Raw genomic sequence first — 23,125 nt, 5'->3', positions numbered from 1 at the left:
CTTTTGAGTAACATCCTTCCTTGAGGGTGCCTGGTGATACATAGCCACATGCATTTTCCTCATGCTCAGGGAAACTGACTCAATGTTGTTGTTTTGTCATGGAGAGACTTCTAGGGAAGCCTATCAGTTAAGTGCTGGCAATATTCTACACCATTTTTTCCTGCTTATACATTCTCAATTATCATAAATATCTAAAGCCCGAGAAACATCAGTAAAGAAATCTGTTTAACTATTTACAGACTTCTTAAACTTATTTGACCAGAGGCTACCTCCTTTTTTTCCCATAGCACATCTCAACACACACAAGACATTTATCTTAGGATGAAGGTTTGGAGATTATCTGTAGGGAAATGGGCTCTCTTCCCGCATCTTTTAATCATGCGCTGGTTCATTTTTCTGTGACATCTCGAGTAACTTTGTATGCTCTAGCAAGTTTCTAACACTAAGCTGGCCGTGCAGGTGCTACATCACATTGGCTCAAGCTCTAGGCATGAGCATGGGAGGGGCCCCTGCTGGTCCTGCAGGAACAGGCAAGACCGAAACCACCAAGGATATGGGCCGGTGTCTTGGGAAGTACGTTGTGGTTTTCAACTGCTCAGACCAGATGGACTTCCGAGGACTTGGACGCATATTCAAAGGTGAGCACCGTGCTCTTCACCGGCTGACAGATTTCAAATCAGGTGAATTTCTTGTTAAGATTCATCTGCCAGCATGGGTGATGCAGCTCACTGGGAGAGCATGCTTAGCTTGTGGGAAACTTGATTCAATCTGTAGCGACAACAACAGCAAAAGATTTGTATATATTTTTTCAAGAACAGGATATGTTTTGGTGTCATCTTTTTTTCCCAGCTTGTTTTATTTGACAAGCTCAGTTTGAGCAACATTAGGTGGATGGAATGCTCATGCGGGTTCCCCGTTGTAAAGCAACTTGTCGTCAGTAATATGGTTGGATGTTTACAGACAGGCTGCCAACTTCTTGGCTGTTTGGGGCCTCTTGATGCACCATTTATTTCCCAACTTAAGTTTTGAATAAACCGATCTCTGGTTCTTGGCAACTGTGTAATATCCATTTTCTTGGATTTTCAAAATTATATACTAATTGGATTTTCTATTTAATTTCCTTTCTAAGGGCTGGCACAGTCTGGGTCCTGGGGTTGCTTTGATGAATTCAACCGCATCGATCTACCAGTTCTCTCCGTTGCAGCCCAGCAAATCTCTATTATTCTCACATGTAAAAAGGAGCATAAAAAATCCTTTATTTTCACTGATGGAGATAATGTGACTATGAACCCAGAATTTGGACTATTCCTAACCATGGTACGTAATGCTGGAAGAGCTAGCAATTGAAATGAAACCCGGCCTTGTTGTCAAACCTCTCCCCAATCCTGTTTCACCTGCGCTTCATGAATGAAAATTGAGATTGTAATTATCATTTCTGTTTGAAAACCTTCAGGAGCTAAACAAAGCTCATATTAATAACTCATGACTTAGTCTGCCCAGGCAAAAGAAGAATAAGATACATAAATGAGCTCCACAGCTGACATTCCAGATTTGTTGTGTGCATAATGAATCTTTTACTATCACGCCGGTGTGTCCCAGTTGCCCCAGGAGTACGTCATTCGTTCTTGGGTTTTGCTTCCATTTAGAACCCTGGCTACGCTGGGCGCCAGGAGCTCCCCGAGAACTTGAAGATCAACTTCCGCTCCGTGTCCATGATGGTCCCCGACCGTCAGATTATCATCCGGGTGAAGTTGGCCAGCTGTGGCTTCATCGACAATGTGGTTCTGGCCAGGAAATTTTTCACACTCTACCGGCTGTGTGAGGAGCAGCTCTCGAAGCAGGTGTGTTATTCTGAAGGTCTCCATGGAGCTAACCACATTTCATCTCTCTGTTCACTGGGATGTTTTCAGTTGTTCTGAAAAATTGTTTGGAAATTTCACATATGCATATACTGTATTTTGATGAATCCACCCTGGATTCTGTCCCTCCGGTTCCTCATTGATCTTCTTCACTGGTCTTCTCTCCCAATTTCATGCACTCCTGAAACAATCACTCGGGTCCACTTAGTGCCGCCAGTGTGTGCATGGTGCGGGGCTGTCTACTGGAGCATGGATAGTCCCTTAGGCCGTACGCTTGTTAGAAGCCAACTCTCCCTCCCAGCAGCCACCCATCGCCAACAGCTCCTTAGCTTAGACCAGATCTTGACGAGGCACCTTTGATGCTAAGTATAAAATGACAGCAGCTGCTTTGTGTGTATGTGTACATACATGCGAGCATGTGTGCACGCCTGCTGGGTATGTGTGCAGGTACACGTGCATTGTGTACACATGCACATGGATGGGAAGTCAGCTTCATGAACTGTTTCTTTTTTTTTTTTTTTTTCACTTTCTTTTTTTTTTTTTTTTAATTTTTCATCAATTACACTTTATTCATTCTGCATCCCCCCATAAGCCCCTCCCTCCTCCCATCCCAATCCCACCCTCCCTCCTCCCTTCATGAACTGTTTCTAAGGCACTGTCCTCCTTGGCTTTTAGGACACAGGGTCTCTCACTGGCCTGGGCTAGCTGAGCAACCTATTGAGAACTGTGGACCTGTCTGTCTCCGTGAATTCATGTGTGTGCCACCACGCCTGGCTTTTCTTTTCTTTTGTTCTTTCTTTCTCTCTTCCTTTCTTTTTGGCATGGGATTTTAGACTGATGTCAGATCTTCATGGTTACACAGCACTTGGCCGCACAGTTATCTCCGAAGCCCAAACAAAATTTTCTCTGGACTTTTGTTAAGAAGTACATTTAAGGAAATTACTACTTCGAGTATAGAAGCGATGTGGTTACTCTGCAAACTGATATAAGAGCTAGAATGTGAATGATATTGCTGTTGGCGGTTTGCATGTCTTGGGTGTACATCATGGTACACTAAATGTTGGCATAGTTTTCAGGAACTACTGTGTCATTGACTCGTCTTACACTTAAGCTCACCAACGTGGTGTTTAACTAATTTGACTAATTCTGTTAGTCAGATTCTGTTGCTTATTCTGCTGCAAACTTCTTGATAGTTTCCTTATGTGTTTGGGATAGCAGATAAGGCCCTCATGACAGTTAACGGCTAGGAGATATGAGTTATCACATTACGTTTGTATGGCCTGATGCGTTGGACAATATTTCATAATGTCTGGGGAACTGAAGCCAGCTTGAGTGGGTCCAGTGTATGTCGCAAGACTGCAGTAAAGGTACTGGCTAGAGCTTGGATTTTATCTCACTTTTGATTGGGCCTCAGCTTACTGAATTATCTTGTCCCTTCTAGTCCTTGGATGTAGAGAACTTTCCAAGCCAGTGACTCCTGCCCTTGTCTCCACTGCTTCTGCCCTGCCCCTGCTTCACTCCTGCTGTCACAATCACAAAGCCCTCACAAAATGACAGCAACCAGTGCACCCAGGGCAGTTATCCCCTGACAAGGTTCTCCTTCAGGCTCTTAACACAGTTACAGTTCTGAAAGGAAGTCTCACTTGATTAGTTCCATCCACTCATACTTTGAAGACATTGCTACTTTTGTGCACATTTACTTACATTTCATATCTTTGTTTTTGGTAAAGAACTTGAATCCCCCGAAGGCAGGAAGTGACTCTGAGTGCTTTCACATTCTCCACCCTCAATGCATATGCAATGAGTGAGATGCAGTACTCCCTGTTACATTAATTGATGATGTTTAATTTTGTTTTTGTTTTTACGTAGTCAGGACTTTATTGTGGTAAAATACATAACTTGTGAAATCAGCCATTTCAAGTGTAGAGTTCAGTAGCATTAAGTGTAATCACAACAAATAGATTTACAGAAATTTTTCATAATTTCTTTTCTTACAAACTAAACTCTACTATTTGACACTTTCCTTCTCCCACCTCCAAGCCCCTGGTAATCACTCTTCCAATTTTCTACCAACTTAATAGATAACTCATATAAACAAAAGCGTACAGTTTTTGTTTTTCTTTGGCTGACATACTTCAGTCAGCGTGGTCTCTTCAAGGTTCCTCTGTGATGCGGTATGTGGCCTTCTTTATGTGGCTAAATAATAATCCGCTGTGTGAAAATGCTGTGTTTTGCTTCTCTATTCATCTGGTGCAGGGCAGCCAGGAATTTGGGCTGCTCCCTGCTTCTATGTTTTGTGAACAGTAAGGTATAAATATTTTATATTGTTGTTCAAATATCACTTTGAGATTGGGCTTACAGCGGGGTTCTTGCATCATATGGAAGGTCTCCTCACCTTTTTAAGACACTGTCTCACTATGGTACACAGGTTGGCTTGGAACTTGCCATCCCGCTCTGAAATCCTTCTGCATCAGTCTCCAGGTGTTGGGATTACAGGCCTCAGCCCATGCACCTGCCTGCTTGCTCCATTTTTAATTTTTAGAACTGCCAGCTGTATTCCACAGTGGTTGGATAATGGGATTTTAATTATTCACCTCATATATGCTAACATTTGGAATGTAGAACTTTCATAATTATTATATTAAGCACAAAACTGGGGCATGGCTCCAGATTTAGTGGGATTCTTCCTTCAGGTAATTCTGGAATGTGGCTTCTCCTCCTCATGCTTAATATCCCTATATTATTAGCAAATGTTTGAGAGTGCAGTGTCTGAGTTTGGTTCTGGTCCTGAATTTTAACCATAGACACACAAATACATTTTTATATGTATGAATGACTCAGAGGAAGGCAGAGGGATGTCACAGTCTAAAAGGGAATTTGTACCTTTCCCGTTATCTACACTCAACTTAGTTTTAACCCAAGGACTTAAGCTAATGATGGTAAAAGGAGAGACTCTTGGATGGTCTTCAGTTTTAAAAAAGTGTATCAGTAAAGAAAAAAAATTGTTTCATTGTTTTTTAAAGCTTTTTATTGATTCTTTGTGAATTTCACATTATGCACCCAAATTCCACTTATGTCTTCATTGCTCCATATCCACCCTCCATATTTGCAACTTCATCCCCCAAACAAACAAACAAACAAACAAGCCCAACCCAACCCAACCCAAAGTAGAGTCTCTTGCATGCAAGCTGTGGGATGCCACACAGTCTGCCTTCTGCCCCAAACAGCTGTGCTTGCAAATGTTCATTGCAATGACCCATTGGTCTAGTTTGAGGACTCTGGCTTCTGCTACACCATCAATACTGGATCCTCTCCAGGATTCCTCTCAGATATCCTGTTGTTGCCCTGTCATGGAGATCCTGCAGCTTTGATTTTGCAGAACCAGTCTCTTTATGGGCTCCAGCAGTTCACAGATGGGGCAGCTGTTGGGGTGGGCCAACTCAAGGCCTGGGTCCTGGGCCTGGGAGGTAGTTGAGTTGTTCAGCTTTTCAGCTCTCCCGTGCCCACACCCTCTCCTGCTTTGACCAGGTGAGGTGCAGAGGCCCTCTTTCCCAGCGCTGCAGCCAGGGAGGGCTGGGGCCAGCTTCCCTGAGCTCACATCCTCAGGACCTGCTCACCCATGACATTATTTTTTTTATTTTAATTTTTTTGGAATTCATTAATTTATCAATGGAACATGCAATGTGTTTTCAACCAAATTTGTACTGTTTCCCTAGTAGGATATTATTAGAAATAAGCCCAGCATCTCTATTTCTTCAGGTTCACTACGACTTCGGTCTGCGGAACATTCTGTCTGTTCTGCGCACACTGGGGGCAGCAAAAAGAGCCAGTCCCGCGGATACAGAATCCACCATCGTGATGCGTGTGCTGCGTGACATGAACCTTTCCAAATTGGTGAGACTCACAGGGGGAACTAATTCCACCTGCTTCAGGACGAGTTTAACGAATCGAATTTAGAAATATTTATTTAAATTTATTTAAATGCCCGGTTCTCAGATCAAGTGCAGAGTTTAAATTATACATTTTGAGAAGTTTTTTCCCCCTTTCAAATAGCTCACCTCTAGTCAGAAATAGTTCTATTTCCATAGAATTGAATCAATTAAAAGACAAGCTATACACAGGGCTGGAGAGATGGTTCAGCAGTTAAGAATACCTAAGAGCATTGGCTGCTCTTCAAGAAGACCCAGGTTTCGTCCCCAGCATCTACATGGTACTTGCCTTCATAGGCAACAGGACACATATGCTACACAGACATATACACAGACAGAACATGCCCAGAAAATATAATAATAAATTATTTTAAAAACTCACACAATAAAGACCTAAGTAGGTTAAATCATTTCTGTGTGGTAGATAAAAATCTTGCTTTTAAAATGTCCTCAGGGCCTGATAAGGGGTTGTGTTTTATAAGGATGTAACGGTTTCCCATTCCTTTCTTTAATTTAATTTTTATTTTTATATTATTTACAGTTTATTCACTTTGTATCTCAGCTGTAGCCCTCTCCCTCATTCTCTCCCAATCCCACCCTCCCTCCCTCTCCTCCTCTCCAAGTGCCCCTTTCCAAGTCCACTAATAGGGAAGGTCCTACTCCCCTTTCATCTGACCCTAGCCTATCAGGTCTCATCAGCTCAGTGGCTGGCTCTTTAATTACCTCCTCTTGAGAGGGGAGCATCCTTAGCAGGCCATAGAGGAAGACAATGCAGTTTCCTATTCTCACAGTAACTACCAGAAATCAATGTCTAGTGTCAGTGTCTCTGTAGTGTCAATCAACAAACAAAATGCTGCTTTTGTTTCAAAATGAAATAGAAACCAGATTCCAGTTTATTAATTTACAAATATATTTCATTAAGATAATATCTTTAGCTTAAGTTAGAAATTGAAGACTACTGTCTTCTGAATGGGGGATTTTCCTGAAATATTTGTTATGTAGATAAGGTTTTCTTTTCTTCTGTTTTTTTTTAAATTTTTTTATCTTTGCTCATCTTAACTTTGTAATTATGGGAGATGTGAGGAGCATATTATTTAAATTTGGTAGAGGTTCTATTTATCTACTTATGGCCACCCTGGCCTGTGTTGAGCATTTTCAAATTTTCTGTATATTCTGTATTTGTGGTAAAATTCATTGCTGTTCTTTCTTTGTTCTTTGTAGATTGATGAAGATGAACCCCTGTTCTTGAGTTTGATTGAAGATCTATTTCCAAATATTCTTTTGGACAAAGCAGGCTACCCTGAGCTGGAGACAGCAATCAGGAAACAGGTAATGCATTTCATGGTGAAATGAGGGCTGTGTCTCATTTGTCTGAGTTTTGGGGGGATCAAGAGAAATGTCCTCACCTTACCTGTGTCTCCAAAAATGACAATGCTGCTGCAGCTTTTTCAAATGAGAGGTCTGTACAGGTCATTGATGAAGCTCCCCGACAGAGCTTTCCTGATTTCCCATAGTCGCATGTCCAGGGAGTCACTTCCAAATGGCTGCAGCATTAGTGGGACCCATTCTGCTAGATTTAGAATAAAATGTCAAGATTGTCAGGGCCTGTGGGGACTCCGATGACTTCCTGCTGGACCTCAGCTTGGCTCTGCTGTCTGCCACAGTGGTCTCCAGATTTGTGTTTCTGTGTTCTACTTGAAGTGATGACATGTAACTTCATATATTCATTCTTTTCCTCTGGGCACTTGTTCTGTCTTTCATAATCTCTGTGATGGAGGGGTCCATTGCAGTGTGCCTACTCAGGCATCTGGATTTATGGACAGTTGCTGCTATTTAATTGATCTTTCTACGTGTGGAGGTGGACCATGTAAAACTTATATGCCCAAGTTTACCTTCCTTGAAGAACAATTTTAGAAAAAAAATGTTTTGTCCTTATTGTTCTTATTTGTCCTTAGTTTACAACATAAAATTGATTTTCTTGAAAATATTTCAATGTAATTCAGATGTGGTAGTTACTGTATATTTTTGCTTAAGAATTTGTGCACTGAAGTCTGCATTTACTTACTGATCAATAAAGAGTAATAATTCATTCTGCAAAAATATTTCCTCATCATTTGGCTAAATTAATTAAAGCCCTTCTAAAAGGCTAAGTAATTTATAAGATGGCTTATGTAAGGTAATAGTAGGCCATGGACTTTCTGAAGAGTGTTCATAACATGATGGTACATGATCATTATCCAAAATTATTTTTGTTTTTAATATTTTATTACTTAAATTCTTTGATAATTTCATAAGTGTATATGATATTCTGTATATATATATATATATCTTTGCTTTTTTTCCTCCTTCCCACCCACCCTATTTACCTCCTTCTTTACTATAAACCCCCTTCCCAGATTCATGTTTTTTTTGTTTGGTTCTGCAACTTACTGAGTTTAACCAGGACTGACCATGTTAGAATGTGTTTGGAGGTGTGTGGATAACTTCCTCTCTGTAGCTCAGGGAACATCATGAAAGAGGGTACAGAAAGAATGCATGAACCAGATAAGAGAAAGTGCAAAATACCATCTTCTGGGCTCAACAACGTAATTGAATTCATGAACTCAACATTAGTCTAGTCAACATAAAACCATGATTTATAAAGAGTTCAAAAATAATGTAGTTATTTTATAAATAGATCTTAGGCCTGGCTGTTTTTGGGTTCAGATCCCAACTCCATGACTAAAAGTTATACCTCATGGAAAACTGATCATTCCATGTTTCAATTTTCTTACCTATTCATAGTAACAATCTCATCATCTCATTTGCAGATTAATATTAGAACAGTGTTTGGAAGCTTCCACACTCCACGTTTTTAGAAGAAAGAAAGCATAGATGCACAGATACTATAACTTGTATTGCGATTGCTTAGAAGTTACATGGACTTTCAATCAATCTGACATACTATACATTTTTTTCCTTTTTGCCATTTAATGCTCTTTTCTCTTTTTAATAATTTATTTTAATTTTATTTTATGTGCATTGGTGTGAGGATGTCACACCACCTGGAACTGCTTTTGGACAGTTGTGAGCTGCCATATAGGTGCTGTGAATTGAATGTGGGTCTCTCGGAAGAGCATACGGCACTCTTAACCACTCAGCCAGCTCACCAGCCCTAATGCTCTTTTCTTAAGTTTATCCTCAAAATTACATTCAATAAAGTATTAGTATTAGTATTAGTATTATTGAAGTCAGTTCCCGAAGAGAAGAGCAAGTACTTCTTAATAGATTGAGATGATAGTTTGCCTCTAGTGGGCCACTCTTTGTCTGTGTTGGCATACATTGTTTCTGTATGGTAGGCGTGTTTTGTTTTTGAATTGTGGTTAAGTAGACACTGTCCAGCTTATTAGTTGTAATCGTAATGCTGTGAAGGAGGCAGTCTGATTGCAGTCAGTGACCTCACACTATGACTATGGCTGTGTACACAGTTACTATGTAGTCATCACTGCTATCCATTCTCAGATCATTTTCTATCTTCCCAGACCAAAGCTCCACATAATTAACCCCAATCTCCCATTACTTCTCTACCCTCCAACAGAGTAAGTGTGGCTCACACTGAATGCTGTCTAATATGGGGATTTTGTTGTGTTTCAGGTTGAGGAAGCTGGCTTAATTAACCACCCTCCTTGGACACTGAAAGTCATCCAGCTGTTTGAAACACAGAGGGTGAGGCATGGAATGATGACCCTGGGGCCCAGTGGAGCAGGGAAGACCACCTGCATCCACACCCTGATGAAAGCCATGACAGGTACGGAGCAGCAATTTCATTGCCCTTGGTGACACATTTCAACAGTTGTAGCACATTTGAGTGTTCAAGAGAGACATAAAGTCAGAGAGACAGACACACTTTTAGGGAAGAAATACTAATTTACCACTATTTGAGAACATTTAAGAAATAATACATTGTGTTCACACCCACAAAAAGGAAATGTTTTAAAGTGACATTTTTATTGTGCTGTGTGTTTTACACAGTTAATTTCCTCTTCGTGTTGAATTGGAGAAGAGGCTGTTATTTTGCATAAAAATCGAGGCTCATACTCAGAAAAGCCCAAGGTCAGAAAATGGTAAATGATGGGAATGAGAGTTAGGGTAAGGGCCCATCAGCTAATTTCCAAGATACCATGCTGCTTCCCATTAAATCCATAATACAATGTTACTTTTGAGTAACAAAAAATAATTCCAGTCTCAACTGTAAACATGTTAGCAGCCTGAGCGGTGGCAGAGCTAAATCCCAGAATTTTATGAACTTTGTCTGTTGGGATGAAATCCACAGCATTGGAGGGGGAGAGGGTGCTGTAGGGTTCCTGTTAGTGGAGCCCAGCTCACTGACTCTAGTACACTGTTGTTTGTTGTTGGAGACTGATGGCACCTGTGGCAGGGCTCTCAGTATGATCCGTTTAGTCTCATTTCTAGAAGTTATTGGATAACATGGATTTTGTGAGGGCTCTTCCAGATGGCCTCGGATGGTGCAAAATTCTGTTCTTTGCCAGTAGCTATGTCCTCCAAACTGAAAACACACATCTTCAGGATTTATTATGTCATTTTTTTGTATATTCTGCAAGCCCTCTGTTTGGGATTTTTATTTTTTTAAATGATGAAGTTTTCATAATTATGCTCAACATTTATTATAGTTGACAATCAACTCCTGTTAACAATAAACTGCAAATGCACCAGGGTCAGTGACTTGGACAGAATGAAATGCTAAACATTAAACAATGTGGATACATTATGCATGCTATATCTGAACTACTTGGCATTGTGGTTTTGGGAGAAATTCCTTGAAAAGCTAAATTTATTATTAGATGATTTGCTGTTTATTAACTTACTCTTGGCTTTAGCATATAGGGTAAACATTAATTATATTAAGTAACACACTGTTTCATGTTGAAAAGTATAATTATCAAAAAGACAAAGGAGATAGTTGAGTGGAACCCCTATCAAAGAGGTGCATGACCCATGCATGTTGTTTGCTGATTCACAATACAATTAATGTTATTATTATTTTTAAATATTCTGTACTGTGCTATCCTGCCAGGTTTTATATTAGAAGCAGAGAAATAGCATATAAAGGCATGTAAACAATGTGGCAGGGAGGCAGGCATAGACACAGATAATTATAACAGAATGTGTAATTGTTGTGAGGAAGGTTTGAACTATAATGGGAGCAGAGGGAGAGGGGATGGGAAACTTTCTAAGTTATAGAGAGTCGTACAGAGAAGGCACCACTTCATCTGAGACCCGAGGCTCAGTAGCTGATGGATAAAAGGATTTTTTTGCAGAAGGAAGAGCCTGTAAAGGGTAAGAGTGATTGGGAAGGGTATGATAACACTGGCACAGTGCTTCAGCATGGCTGAAATACAGTTTGTTTGTGGGTGGTGGTGGGGCTGTGTGTGGTGAGGCTTCATTTCGAGGTATGGCAAATGCTTAGTCTTGGCATGTAGTGTCACTCTTCTTTAGCACTCCCTTGCTGAAGATGTAACTGTGTTGGAGAGGCCCCACTCTAGCTTCGGAGATACCTCCCAGCTTTTAGTCCCATACTTTATTTCAAGCGGAGGAAGTAACTCAAAGAAAAGGAATTAATGTCCTCAAGATAGCCATATCTTTAACCAGTTGGAAGAGGAGCTGATGGCCAATGTCCCACCTCTTTTTTTTTTTTAAGTCTATTCTGTAGTTGACTAGTTTCATGACATGCCATTTACTCACTTGCTGCTTCTTTGTCCCTTTATTCAAGACTCCCAGAATCTGTCTCTGCCTTCTTTGTCCCTTTATTCATGACTCCCAGAATCTGTCTCTGCCTTCATTGGGCCCAAATTAGGGCAGTAGCTGTGACATGGGTAGCTTTTTTTTTAATTTTTATTTTTTAATATTACTTACAGTTTGTTAACTCTGTATCCCAGCTATATCCCGCTCCCTCTTTCTCTCCCACCACCACCCTTCCACTCTCATCTCCTCCCTGCCCCTTTCCAAGTCCACTGATAGGGGAGAACCTCCTCCCCTTTCATCTGATACTGGTTTATCAGGTGTCTTCAGGACTGGCTGCAAAATCATGGGAAGCTTTCTAATCATACTAAGTACCCGGGTTTCATTCCATATGTTTAGAGAAGCCATTGAACTCTGTGTGCCATGATTACCCCTGCTTGCAGAAAACCATCTGTTGGCCATGGAGAGAAGAGAATATGGAGGGAGGTTTGTAAGGATCGACAGTAAGCAGTGGTGCTCATGGTAGGTCACAGTCAGTGGAACAATCAGAACTCAGTCCAGAAACACCGGCTTACTCAAGAGGAATTCATTTAAGCAATGTTATGAAAGTCAAGTATTTATTCTTACAGTGTTTAAAAAACGTTATTGTATCTTAAATGAAAATAAAAGCCTTACCCACTGTACTGTGTTTTGATGTTTATCTTTTATGTACAACAGAATAAATACAGTTTTCACCCATGAAGCTGACCAACATACACTTAAAGATTTTCATAAAGTGTAATTATATTAAAAAGTAGCATAGCCAGAGTGTTGTGGATGTCAATTATTGCAAAAGCTCAGCTGTGGTAAGATTGAACTTTAGCATCATGAAATACTGCAAATAATTACCCTAATTTGCTTTGTGAGTTCTAAAAATTAGAAATTGGGTTCCGTTCTTTAGGGAAACAGATGCAGTAGGGGATGGATACACACACACAAACACGCACATACACACACAGAGAGAGTTTTTCTGAGTTGGCTTAATGTTGATGGATGCCAAGAACTCCTGTCACCTGTTATTTTTAAATTGGAGATGTAGAAGAGCTGGTTATGCACTTGTGTAACCAAAACTCAGAGGATAAGATGGTGTAAATCCTAGCCTGAAGACTGCAGAAGATGTACAACAACTTAAGCTCAGTCACAAAAGAGAAAAGAAAAAGCAGAGGGTCGAAGGGGGGGGGGGATTCCTCCCACCTCATGTCTCAAATTCTGTTAGGATCCTCCAATAAATGGATAATTCTTTTTTACTTTATTTTAGCTTTTTAAAATTTATTTATTTTTTATTAATTAGAATTTATTCACTTTGTATCCCAGCTATAGCCCCCTCCCTGTGCCCTCCCAATCCCACCTTCCCTCCCTCTTCTCCTCCCATGGGAAAATTCTTATACACACTGAGAAAGTACTGACATCATTCCAGCATGGCATCCCTTTTGTCCCCAAGGCAATATGAATTTATTTCACAGACAGCAAAGTGCTGCACTCAATAAAGGATAATAAGGCTAATTATAACTTGGAATGCAGAATGACATATATTTTCAGTGTAATTTTTCACTTCTCATATTTGACCACTTGCTGACAGTACACGACAAATTAGTGCAATGTTGCTTCATACTGACTCATGAAACATCTGAGATGTTTAAAATTGGGATGCGCTTGCTGCAGATTGTGGAAAACCGCACAGAGAAATGAGGATGAATCCCAAAGCAATCACTGCCGCACAGATGTTTGGTCGACTCGATGTGGCCACAAATGATTGGACTGACGGAATATTCTCTACCCTTTGGAGAAAAACACTGAAAGCAAAGAAAGGTAGAGGAATAAACATTATTTTAAACCTGCCCTTCTAAACAAAATCATAGATGGCTGGACAGATTTACCACGCAGTGGTGCTGTACATAAAATATGTTAGTCAGACTAAGTCAAAGATTTCAGTATATTTCTGAGTGTTGAAGTAATGGAATTATTGATTACTACACTTAAATCTTGTCTTTAACATTTTTATTGCATTTTACTTATTTATTTTGTGAACATGGTATGGAGTGTGGTGTGTGTGTGTATAATATGTCACAGTGTGCTTGTTAGGAGCTGATTCTGTGCTTCTACCATATGGATTCAGGGGTTGAAACTCAGGTCTTGGGGTTTGTAGGCAAGGACATTTTTCTGTTGAGCTATCTTGCTGGCTCCAAATGTGTCCTCTTTAAAGGATGTTTGTTTTTTAAAATAATATTTACACATCCTTGTGATATTTTATAATAAAATAGAGAAAAGCTGTAAAGGAAGGTTGATAGTATTGAATAAAGTGATTTTTTTTTTGCTGTGATTATACCCACTGCATAGTTTAAAAATGTAACATTTACATTTATGCAGCTTGTTTAAAAAAAAAAAACAATTCTCCTGTGAAATCATGTACAGAAATGAGCTTCTTTGGGTAGAAAATTATATATACCAAAAGTGAGCTGGCAAATCATTCTGTTTTGGGGACAGTGGCGTTGGATTGTTAAAGCAAAACTGAAGGGCTTGCTGTTCAGGTTGAATGGTCACTGTAAATAGACACTGTAAACAGCACAATGTGTTCTCAGAATATCAGCTCAGCTGGATGAGATGGTGACAGCTCACCCCTCTGTGCTACCTCACTTCTGAGAAAGAAAGGGGCAAGAGGCACAAAGGCAGGTAAAGAACACCGGAGGAAGGAGCTCTCGCAGGTCCTTCCCGCCTTCACTTTGGGCAGCAGAACCGTGGTGATGTGTTTAAGATGGGCAGCTTGGTCTTCATGTCAGTGTTCTAGTAAGGGGAGGCTTGGCTATCTCTGACTTGGGCCTGCCTCACCAGACCACAGGGGAAGAGGATGCACTCAGTCCTGATGTGACTTGATGAGCTGGTGTGTGTGTGTGTGTCCCTCTTTTCTGAGGAATGGGGGAGGGAGAGAGAAGAATGAGGGGAGGGTGGGACTGGAAGAAGAAGAGCAGGGGCACTATGATTGGGATGTAAAGCGAATGAATAAATAAATTCGTAAAAGAGAGATAGCATCATCCAAGTTCTCACAAAAGGAAAGGATCCTGACCTGTTAATATTGGTAGTCAAAAGATAGTGAAAATGACCCTATTGGTAACTACTACTGAACAGAAATTGGAAAATTGCTTCTAATATGTTCAATAACCCAGGGTAAATGTAGATGCAGTGATAAAATTTTACCTCCCAGAATTATTCGGAGAATAGTTTCTCTGAAGAGAACACAAACTTTGCCTTTCAAAGTGACCCTTGCTGAGATGACCATTTCACCTATTGCTATTGCTCAGAAGGTTTCATCAGGGATCCCAAGGCATTTAACCCGAATAGAGTGCTCACAGTAAGGCAAAGGGAATTTAGAAAGAGACAGTGATAGCATTGGTGACAGAGGTAGACAGACTGAAGAGGAGTACAACTGAGCCAAACAACCTTCACCTACATTTGCATTCTTGCTGAGCTGCCTTCTGTTTGTCATTCTCTAGCTCCAATCATCTCCTTAAGTGACTCCTGTCAGGTGTCTCGATTGTCTCCTGAAATCACACTACTCTGAAGAACTTTGTTGATTTTTGGCATATAGAATACAGAGTGCCTTTTCTTCTCACTATAGTTCTGCCTCCAGTGATCTCTCTCACAAGCGGCCACTCTTCCTGAATCTTGCCTACTCGGGTTCAAAGATTCTCATCCTGCAGGCTACCCTGTCTCCCACATTCACTGGAACTGAGATGTCTGGAAAAAGTGGGAGGATGGAGGGGGCAACAGCGCAGTCTCTGGCAGAAATCTGAATGCTTCATTGCCTCTGTCCACAGACCTTCTGTCTCTCTTTACTATTTTTTCCCGTGACTTTAAATGCCACTTCTAAGCTGAAAGCTTCTACATTGTAACATGTAGTCCCTATCTCTCCTCCAAACTTCCAGATCAACAGCTCTCCTGGGATTTCTGCAGGGTCTTAACCCATGCAAAACTGAATTTGCCTGCTCCTCCCCATCATCTTTCTTGTTGCACTGATATACCATCCCTTCTCATTTTGTTAGCTAGGTCTGATTTCGTCCTGCCCAGACTGTCTTATTTACTTCTCTTCGTCCCTTTGGATGGCTATAATACAACACAGTGGATGAAGCCATCTGCAAACAGACAGACATTTAACTTGCACTCTTTTAAAGGCTGCCAACTTTATGGTTGTTTCCTTTCATGGACAGAAGAGTGAGGGATTTCTTTTTCATCACAGGGCACTAACCCCATTCCTGAAGGCACTAACTAATTCCCTAATGTTAGAGAATAAGATTTCAACATCTCACCTTGGAGGGCACAAAATGTTCTGTCCATTTTATCTCCTGAAGCTTGTTCCTGCTCCAGGGTCTTTGTACCTTCTTTTCATAGATGTGAAAAACTCTACCTGCAGATCTTTAAGTTACTTCATTCTCTGTGTAAAATCTTTTATTGACCATCTTTTCTACTGCCTCTTCTCTCAATCTGCTTAAAATTTCTTACGTTGTTTCTCTGATTATCCGTTTGTCTTCCTCACTTAGAATGTAAGCTCTCCGAAGGTGGTACATTATCTCATTCATATTCCAGTAGCATACAGAAGGTGCTCAGTGAGTATTTGTTCAAGGAACAAAGAAGTTTTGGATTCAGTATAGTTTGTAACTTACTGGCACATACAGAACTTTAGAAGGTCCTTTGTGCTCACACAACTTAATTATCATTGAGATCAAAACTTTTCTAAAGATAAAGGGCATTATATAGGGTTTTAGTCTCTGTGATGCTACATAGCTCCTTACGTAAGCACCTCTGTGCCTGCGTGCTCTCTCCCTCTTCTCCCGGGTGGCATTCCAGGGGAACATATCTGGATGGTTCTTGATGGTCCCGTTGATGCCATCTGGATTGAAAACCTGAATTCTGTTTTGGATGATAATAAAACTCTGACACTGGCCAATGGTGATCGGATTCCGATGGCTCCAAACTGCAAGATTGTCTTTGAACCTCATAATATCGACAATGCTTCTCCTGCCACCGTCTCAAGAAATGGAATGGTTTTCATGAGTTCCTCTGTCCTTGACTGGAGTCCTATTCTTGAGGTATGACTGAATCCTTCCTTTTGTATAATTAAAAAGGGAAAAGAGTCTCACATTCGTTGTGAGCATGCTGATTCTTCCGCAGCTGGTGGTGTAATTGCCTTTTTATGATAATGTTTATAAAGGTCCTTGAACACACAGGGATTTCAGACCCTGATTGCCCCTCACAGGCTTCTCCAGCCCTCCTTCTGATCACTTAGAACTGTGATTTCCAGATAATTGTCAGGCCTGCATGAATCAATAATCCTGCCAAACTGTGGCTGAGGATTGAAAAGTACAATTTAATTTCACTACTTTGGGGATTCATGACATTTTTGAAAGATACTTGTTCACATAAAATTTGGGAATAACTATCTTAGAATTTTAATTTAAAGACAATTTGTTAAAATTGTATATAAAGATTTTTAAAATGAGATTCAGTAGTCATAATATTAATTTTAACTATGTGGTTGGAAATATTTCATATGGTATCACTTCAGTTTATAATTAGGTATAGTAGTTTATTACTGTCAATATATTCTAGATTATATAAATTAGAATTTTATTATAGTTATACACTTATATATATGTTTAATTAAATCCATAATATAAGAGCAGAGTAAGTGCTACTGGATAACCCATGTTTTCCATGTTTTATGACATGGTTATGACATGGATGCCTAGATTTTTAATTTTTATTTGCCTTTATATTTTGAAGATGATTTTATTTTAAAACTTCTTAATTTAAATTAGGTAGATATTATTTTATATTTCTATTATAATTTTTTGCTCATATCTATGTGGACATATTCTAACTTTTATTAATATCTTTTCAAAAGCTACATGTTTCTGGATTACAAAAGGGTTTAGACTCCATAACAATATATAAAGAGATACAAAAAAAGGATGTTTTATAGCAAAATGATATTTTTGAATATGACTATAAAATCACTTTTAAGAATTTCATATTGTATAATTAGCTTTTCTATCTATCAAAATGAAATATAGGTGCTCTTAGGTGTGCAGAAGCACTCGTCAGTGATAATTAAAAAAAATACAGGCAATAGTATCAGATCCAAATCCCACTAAGTTAGAATCTCCAGGGAGGAGACCCAGGACTCTTTATGCTTACAGATTCACAGTAGATTTTCTTCATATATCTGTGTTGGGTGACCACTAACACAACAGAGTGCAATTTAGTTGTAATTACATTATTTTTCCACTCAAAATATTTAAAATTCACAAAGTTGTTTGAAAATACTTTTATTGTACTAAATGGCTTTCACCTCAGGAAGTACACTTCTATCATACCGCACCTGGATTTTTACAGTAACATTAAACCTAATCACACTTTCACGTGTGTTTAAATGATGTAGTATCCTCAGAAGATCAGGAGCTTGCCGTGGGATTGTCTCTCAGTAATGTCAGCAGCTGCACCATGAAATCTCATCAACATGACCCGGTAAACACGAGCTGTACTAGAAAAATAACAAATAGGTCAAAGTGTAAGGGGGTCTCAACCCTACACAAAATATGACAGGTTAACTAAGAAATTCGGAGAGTGGGAAAGAGAGTTTTCCCCAGAGAACAGCACACCACATGGCTATCCCCTGGAAAACTGTCAGCCCTGAAAACATGCATACAAGTAACAATATACAGGCTGAGCAGGCTGCATTTATGTATTTGGGAATATACATGCATATATATTTGCCTGTAGCAACAATTAGTAAAAAACGAGAGCATGAATTTGAAAGAGAGCAAGGAGGGGTAAATGGGAAGCTTTTGAGGGAGGAAAGGGAAGAGATAATGAGATAATTCTATTATTATCTCAAAAGTAAAAGCAATAATTAAAAAGTTATCACAGTATCCTTTTGGACACGATCATGAAGAAACAGGATTTACCAAAAAACAGACTAAGAATGTTAGGTCAGGATGCTGTGGCCTAAGAAACTTTCCAGATGTTGGGACCATCATGGAGGGCTGTGGAGGTGGGATGTTACCACAGGGAGAAAAGCCATTCTCTGGCCTCCTTAACTCAAAAAAATTCCTGTGTCATGTTTCATTAATGTGGAAGCCTGGCAGGTCCACGAGCTAATGACTGCTTCAGAGTTAAGATTTTACTGTTTCTGTCTTGAGTCCCTAAGTATTTCCTGGGCTGCCGAGTTGACGGGAACACTCATTTCTTGAGCCCTTGAGAACCAGCCTAAAGAAAGTCTGGGACTGTGGGTGGCAGAGCTCTGGGTGGCATTACCCACACTTAAGTTTAAGTGATATTTTTCTATGAATTACAAAAATTTCTTTATTTAGCCCCAAATGACAAATTTGTCCTGCTTTCTGAATATCTTTGGTATTTTCTATGTTACTTATTAAGTCAGAAAAAAAAATAGTGGAACAATTGTACATTTTTGTTTTGTTTCTTGATTTTTAAAGCCTGGGTATGGAGTTTCTTCATTCATCTTTCATTGCTTTTCATCAGCTTATCAACTCCCTGTGGATGCCTCCTGGGTTTTTTTGTTTGTTTGTTTGTTTTAAGTACATTTTAACCGTCGTTAAGTTAGGGTCTGTCTCTGCATGCATGGCATTGGAGGTGCCCATGTGAATGCCTCAGACAAAATTTTTCAGTTCTAATTCTGGCCTTGCCACCCACCAACCATGGGATGCATGGTGGTTTATAGAAGCTGGAAATGGAAATGTCAAATGTCAAAATAACAAATTTTAATAAGTTATTAAAATTTATAAAATACTTCATATCTCAGAGGGTTGTTTGGAAGATCTAAACGAATTATTATATGAAAAAGTTTACAGCCAAGCATGGTGCATCTTACTTACAATATCCATTTGCACAATTATTAATTAATGGTAAGCAATTAATAATGCCGTAAGAATGTTCTTGCCCCAGCGGTCACTTTCCTGGTTTCACCAATGCATGGTGTTTGAACCCACAGGGTTTTCTCAAGAGACGATCTCCTCAAGAGGCTGAAATCCTTCGACAGCTGTACTCGGACACTTTCCTGGAGCTGTATCGTTTCAGCATTCAGAACCTAGAGTACAAGATGGAGATGCTGGAGGCCTTCGTCATCACGCAGAGCACCCACCTGCTGCAAGGCCTGATCCCTCCGAAGGTAAGGGATCAGCTTCCCTCTGAGCACACTGTGCAGAGAGCGTAGCATTTCAAACCAGCTTTGGTTAGGGTGGGTGGGAATGTGCTGGGGCTTGGGACAACCTTCAGACACGCCAATTTTTCCCCCCTCCATAGCTTTCTTACAACAAAGCAAGCCATTGATTCGAATTTTGTTGCTGGTTAGCGTAACTATATAACAAATGCCATTCGTTTTGTTTAAAAATATTTCCACTGTATTTTTATTTATTTATTTTGTGTTTGTGCAGAAGTCAGAAGACAAGTTGTGGGTTTGTTGGTTGTCTCATTCGACCACTTGAATCTGGGGAATCGAACTCAGGCCATGAGGACTGATGCCGAGTGCCTTTTCCCACTGAGCTTGCAGTCTTTCATTTATTTTAAAAGCCAGATCGTACGCAGGGAACTTGCTTTCTCATTTGTTACCCAGTTGTATCTTTTGTTCTCCTGGGGATAGCTAATATCTCTTTCTGAGTTTTATTGTTTTCATTTAGCAAAGTTTTAGACTGAGATTGAGAATCAAGTAACGAAAAGAGAACACTTTGTGCATCCTCAGGAGCAGGCCGGGGAGATAGGCCCGGAGCACCTGGGGAGGCTGTTTGTCTTTGCCATGATGTGGAGTGTGGGCGCTGTCCTGGAGTTGGAAGGTCGCAGGAGGCTGGAAGTCTGGCTGCGCTCGCGAGAGGTGCCCGCGCTGCCGCTGCCTGAGCCGAAGGATCCCGGGGACACGATGTTTGACTACTATGTTGCACCGGATGGTGAGCATGCACTGCACGCAGGATGCAAGGATGGGTTGTTAGTTCCGGCATGCTTTTGTGTTTTTAAAGTGAGACTCTTGTGTGCTATAAAACTAAAATAGGAATCTTAATGTACATAGGAAAGGTAGCGATTGTTTCTTTCCCAAGGTTTACTTTAGATTCCAGGTACGAGTTCCATTGGTGTGGTGTGTGGGATCTTTACTGACTTGATGCAAGTTGAATCAATTTCCTACTCAGGTATACACGAACCATTCACCAGTTGGTGTAGAAATTACATTCAAATATAGGTGTCTGTATTTACAAATGTCTATGTACTTATCTATATATTACTATATAGATATATAGATCTCTCTACATAAATATCTCTATGAACATCGATATATACTTTAAAATGACTTACACATGCATAAACATATATAATGCATACAAACATACATATGCAATAATATGCAGAAGCAATTTTATATTTTCTGCGTATCCATACATAAGCCATCTAGTATCTTTCGCCTAATGAAAAACTCGTGAGATTTGACATTTAAAACTAATAATGGCTTCAGGTACATGCTTCTCACTCTCTTCTGTATTTTTATGTACACTATATTGTTGAAAAGCTGCATATTGGGAAAACAGTTCTAAAACCTGAGTATGTCCAGATACAGGACTCCATTTGAAATAGTTCCCTGGGAAGTTTTGCTCAAGCTAATTAACATGTAGTGAGATCTAACCTTACTAAATATTTTTTGGGGCACACGGTCTTACATAGTCCAGGTAGGCCTTCAACTTGCTATGCTGTTGAAGGTGACCTTCAGCTTCTGATTCTTCTGCTTCCGTATTTTAAGTGCTGGCATCACAAATACATGCTACTGCACCTGATATCCTCTTTAGCTTTAATTTTCAACTTGTTACAGATCAGAGTCATCTGAGAGGAAAGTCACAACTTAAGAATTCTCTTTGATCAACTCCCCCTGGTGAGGTGGGCTTACTAAGGCACAGAGAAAGAAGATTCAGACAGTCCTGATGAGATCTGATAGACTAGGGTCAGATAGTAGGGCAGGAGAACCTCCCCTATCAGTGGACTAGGGAAGGGACATGGGGGTGGGGAAGAGGGAGAGAGGGTGGGACCTGAAGGAGGTGAGGGAGGAGCCTACAGGGGGGATACAAAGTGAATAAATTTTAATAAATAATGATAGTAAAGAAAAAAGTTCTGTAGATCAGTTTGCTCTGGAGACATGTCTGTGGGGAACTACTAACAGATGCAGAAGGGACCCAGCCCACCTTGGGCGGCACCATCTCTAGGCAGGTGGCTCTGAGCTGTGTAAGAAAGCTAGCTAAACGTGAGCCAGAAGTCAGGACAGTGGGTGAGCAAGCAAGCAGCACTCCTACCTGCTCCAAGCTCCTGCACCGAGTTCCTGTTCTGACCTCCCTCAGTGGTGGACTGAGACCTGAGAGCAGAAAATGAGCTTTCCTCTCTAAGTTAGTTTTGGTCAGACTTCTATTACAGCAACAGGAAGAAGAGTAGAAGACTCTATTTTATGTAGTGGTAGGGGTTGAAGCCAGGGCATTGTACATCCTAGACAATCACTAGACCAGCTGGGCTATATCTACATACCCTTAGTGATCTTTGTTTTATGGCTAATATTTGAAGCTGGCTCTGGGGCGTTTTGAAGGCGCCTGATCATCACGGGGATATACATTATTAACTGGAAGCTGTGAGCACCCTGCCCTTCTTAGGTACCTGGAAGCACTGGAACATGTGTACCCCGGAATATGTGTATCCACCTGATACCACTCCAGAGTATGGTTCTATCCTGGTGCCAAATGTGGACAACGTGAGGACTGACTTCTTAATTAAAACCATTGCCAAGCAGGGCAAGGTATGGCTTTTCAAACTACTATTAAACATAATGTTCTTTAAAAGATACTTTTTAATGTACTTTAAAAGGTCCTATGAAAATACAAAACTACCTTGAATTTATTTTATACTGCCTTCTGTTTCTGTTGAGAGTAGGTGGAAATATTGCCTAAATGAGGGAACTCCTTTTGTTATTTTACAATGACAACCCAATGTGTCCAAAAGGCCTAATTCCCAATTAATCATTCCTCGAATAGTAGTTGAAGCAGGTGAATTTTTTACTTGTTTTTGTTAAGATAATTCTTTCTCTTTTGGTTACCAACTTAGTTTGCTGTAGCTGTCTTAACAAAATACCGAAGCTTAGTGATTTAAACAATGGCAGTTTCTTTCTCAGCTGGAGGCTGAAAGCCATGAGGCTTGGGATGTTGCTGAGGTTGCTTTCTCCATTGGCCTTTTTCCTTGTCTTCTTGTGGCCCTTTCTCTGTCATGCATCTCTGCTGTTTCTCAGTGTACCTAGATTCTGAGGCCCCTTTCTGTTTCATGTATCTCTGCTGTTTCTCAGTGTATCTAGATCCGTTGCTTCTATCAGGTCATCATTAGGCGGGATCATGCACCTGCCTCATCTGGGGTGGCCCTAGGTACAGTCTCATTGGGAGATACTGAGGATTCCTCTTCAGTTTAGGAGTTAGTGGGCAGGAGGGGCACAGTTCAACCATATTGCTGGTTTTATTTCATTCCCTCTGAACTTCTTTATTT

At 40.2% G+C, this 23,125-nt stretch overlaps 1 protein-coding gene across 1 annotated transcript in view; it reads left to right on the top strand.

Moving 5' to 3' along the window:
* Dnah5 (dynein axonemal heavy chain 5) overlaps nt 1-23,125 on the top strand; it is a 256,569-nt gene that overhangs the window by 113,131 nt on the left and 120,313 nt on the right. The window contains exons 36-46 of the mRNA XM_060378798.1: nt 460-638; nt 1,130-1,317; nt 1,647-1,841; nt 5,619-5,753; nt 7,010-7,117; nt 9,422-9,575; nt 13,229-13,375; nt 16,406-16,647; nt 19,569-19,745; nt 20,316-20,517; nt 22,249-22,391. Coding sequence (XP_060234781.1) covers nt 460-638; nt 1,130-1,317; nt 1,647-1,841; nt 5,619-5,753; nt 7,010-7,117; nt 9,422-9,575; nt 13,229-13,375; nt 16,406-16,647; nt 19,569-19,745; nt 20,316-20,517; nt 22,249-22,391 — 1,870 coding nt within the window. The remainder of the gene's footprint in view (nt 1-459; nt 639-1,129; nt 1,318-1,646; nt 1,842-5,618; nt 5,754-7,009; nt 7,118-9,421; nt 9,576-13,228; nt 13,376-16,405; nt 16,648-19,568; nt 19,746-20,315; nt 20,518-22,248; nt 22,392-23,125) is intronic.

The sequence above is a fragment of the Meriones unguiculatus genome, chromosome 3 (genome assembly GCF_030254825.1).
Source record: "Meriones unguiculatus strain TT.TT164.6M chromosome 3, Bangor_MerUng_6.1, whole genome shotgun sequence".
NCBI classification, from domain to species: domain Eukaryota; kingdom Metazoa; phylum Chordata; class Mammalia; order Rodentia; family Muridae; genus Meriones; species Meriones unguiculatus.
The sequence above is the reverse complement of the archived record's forward strand: the minus strand, read 5'-3'. Positions and strand labels throughout refer to the sequence as shown.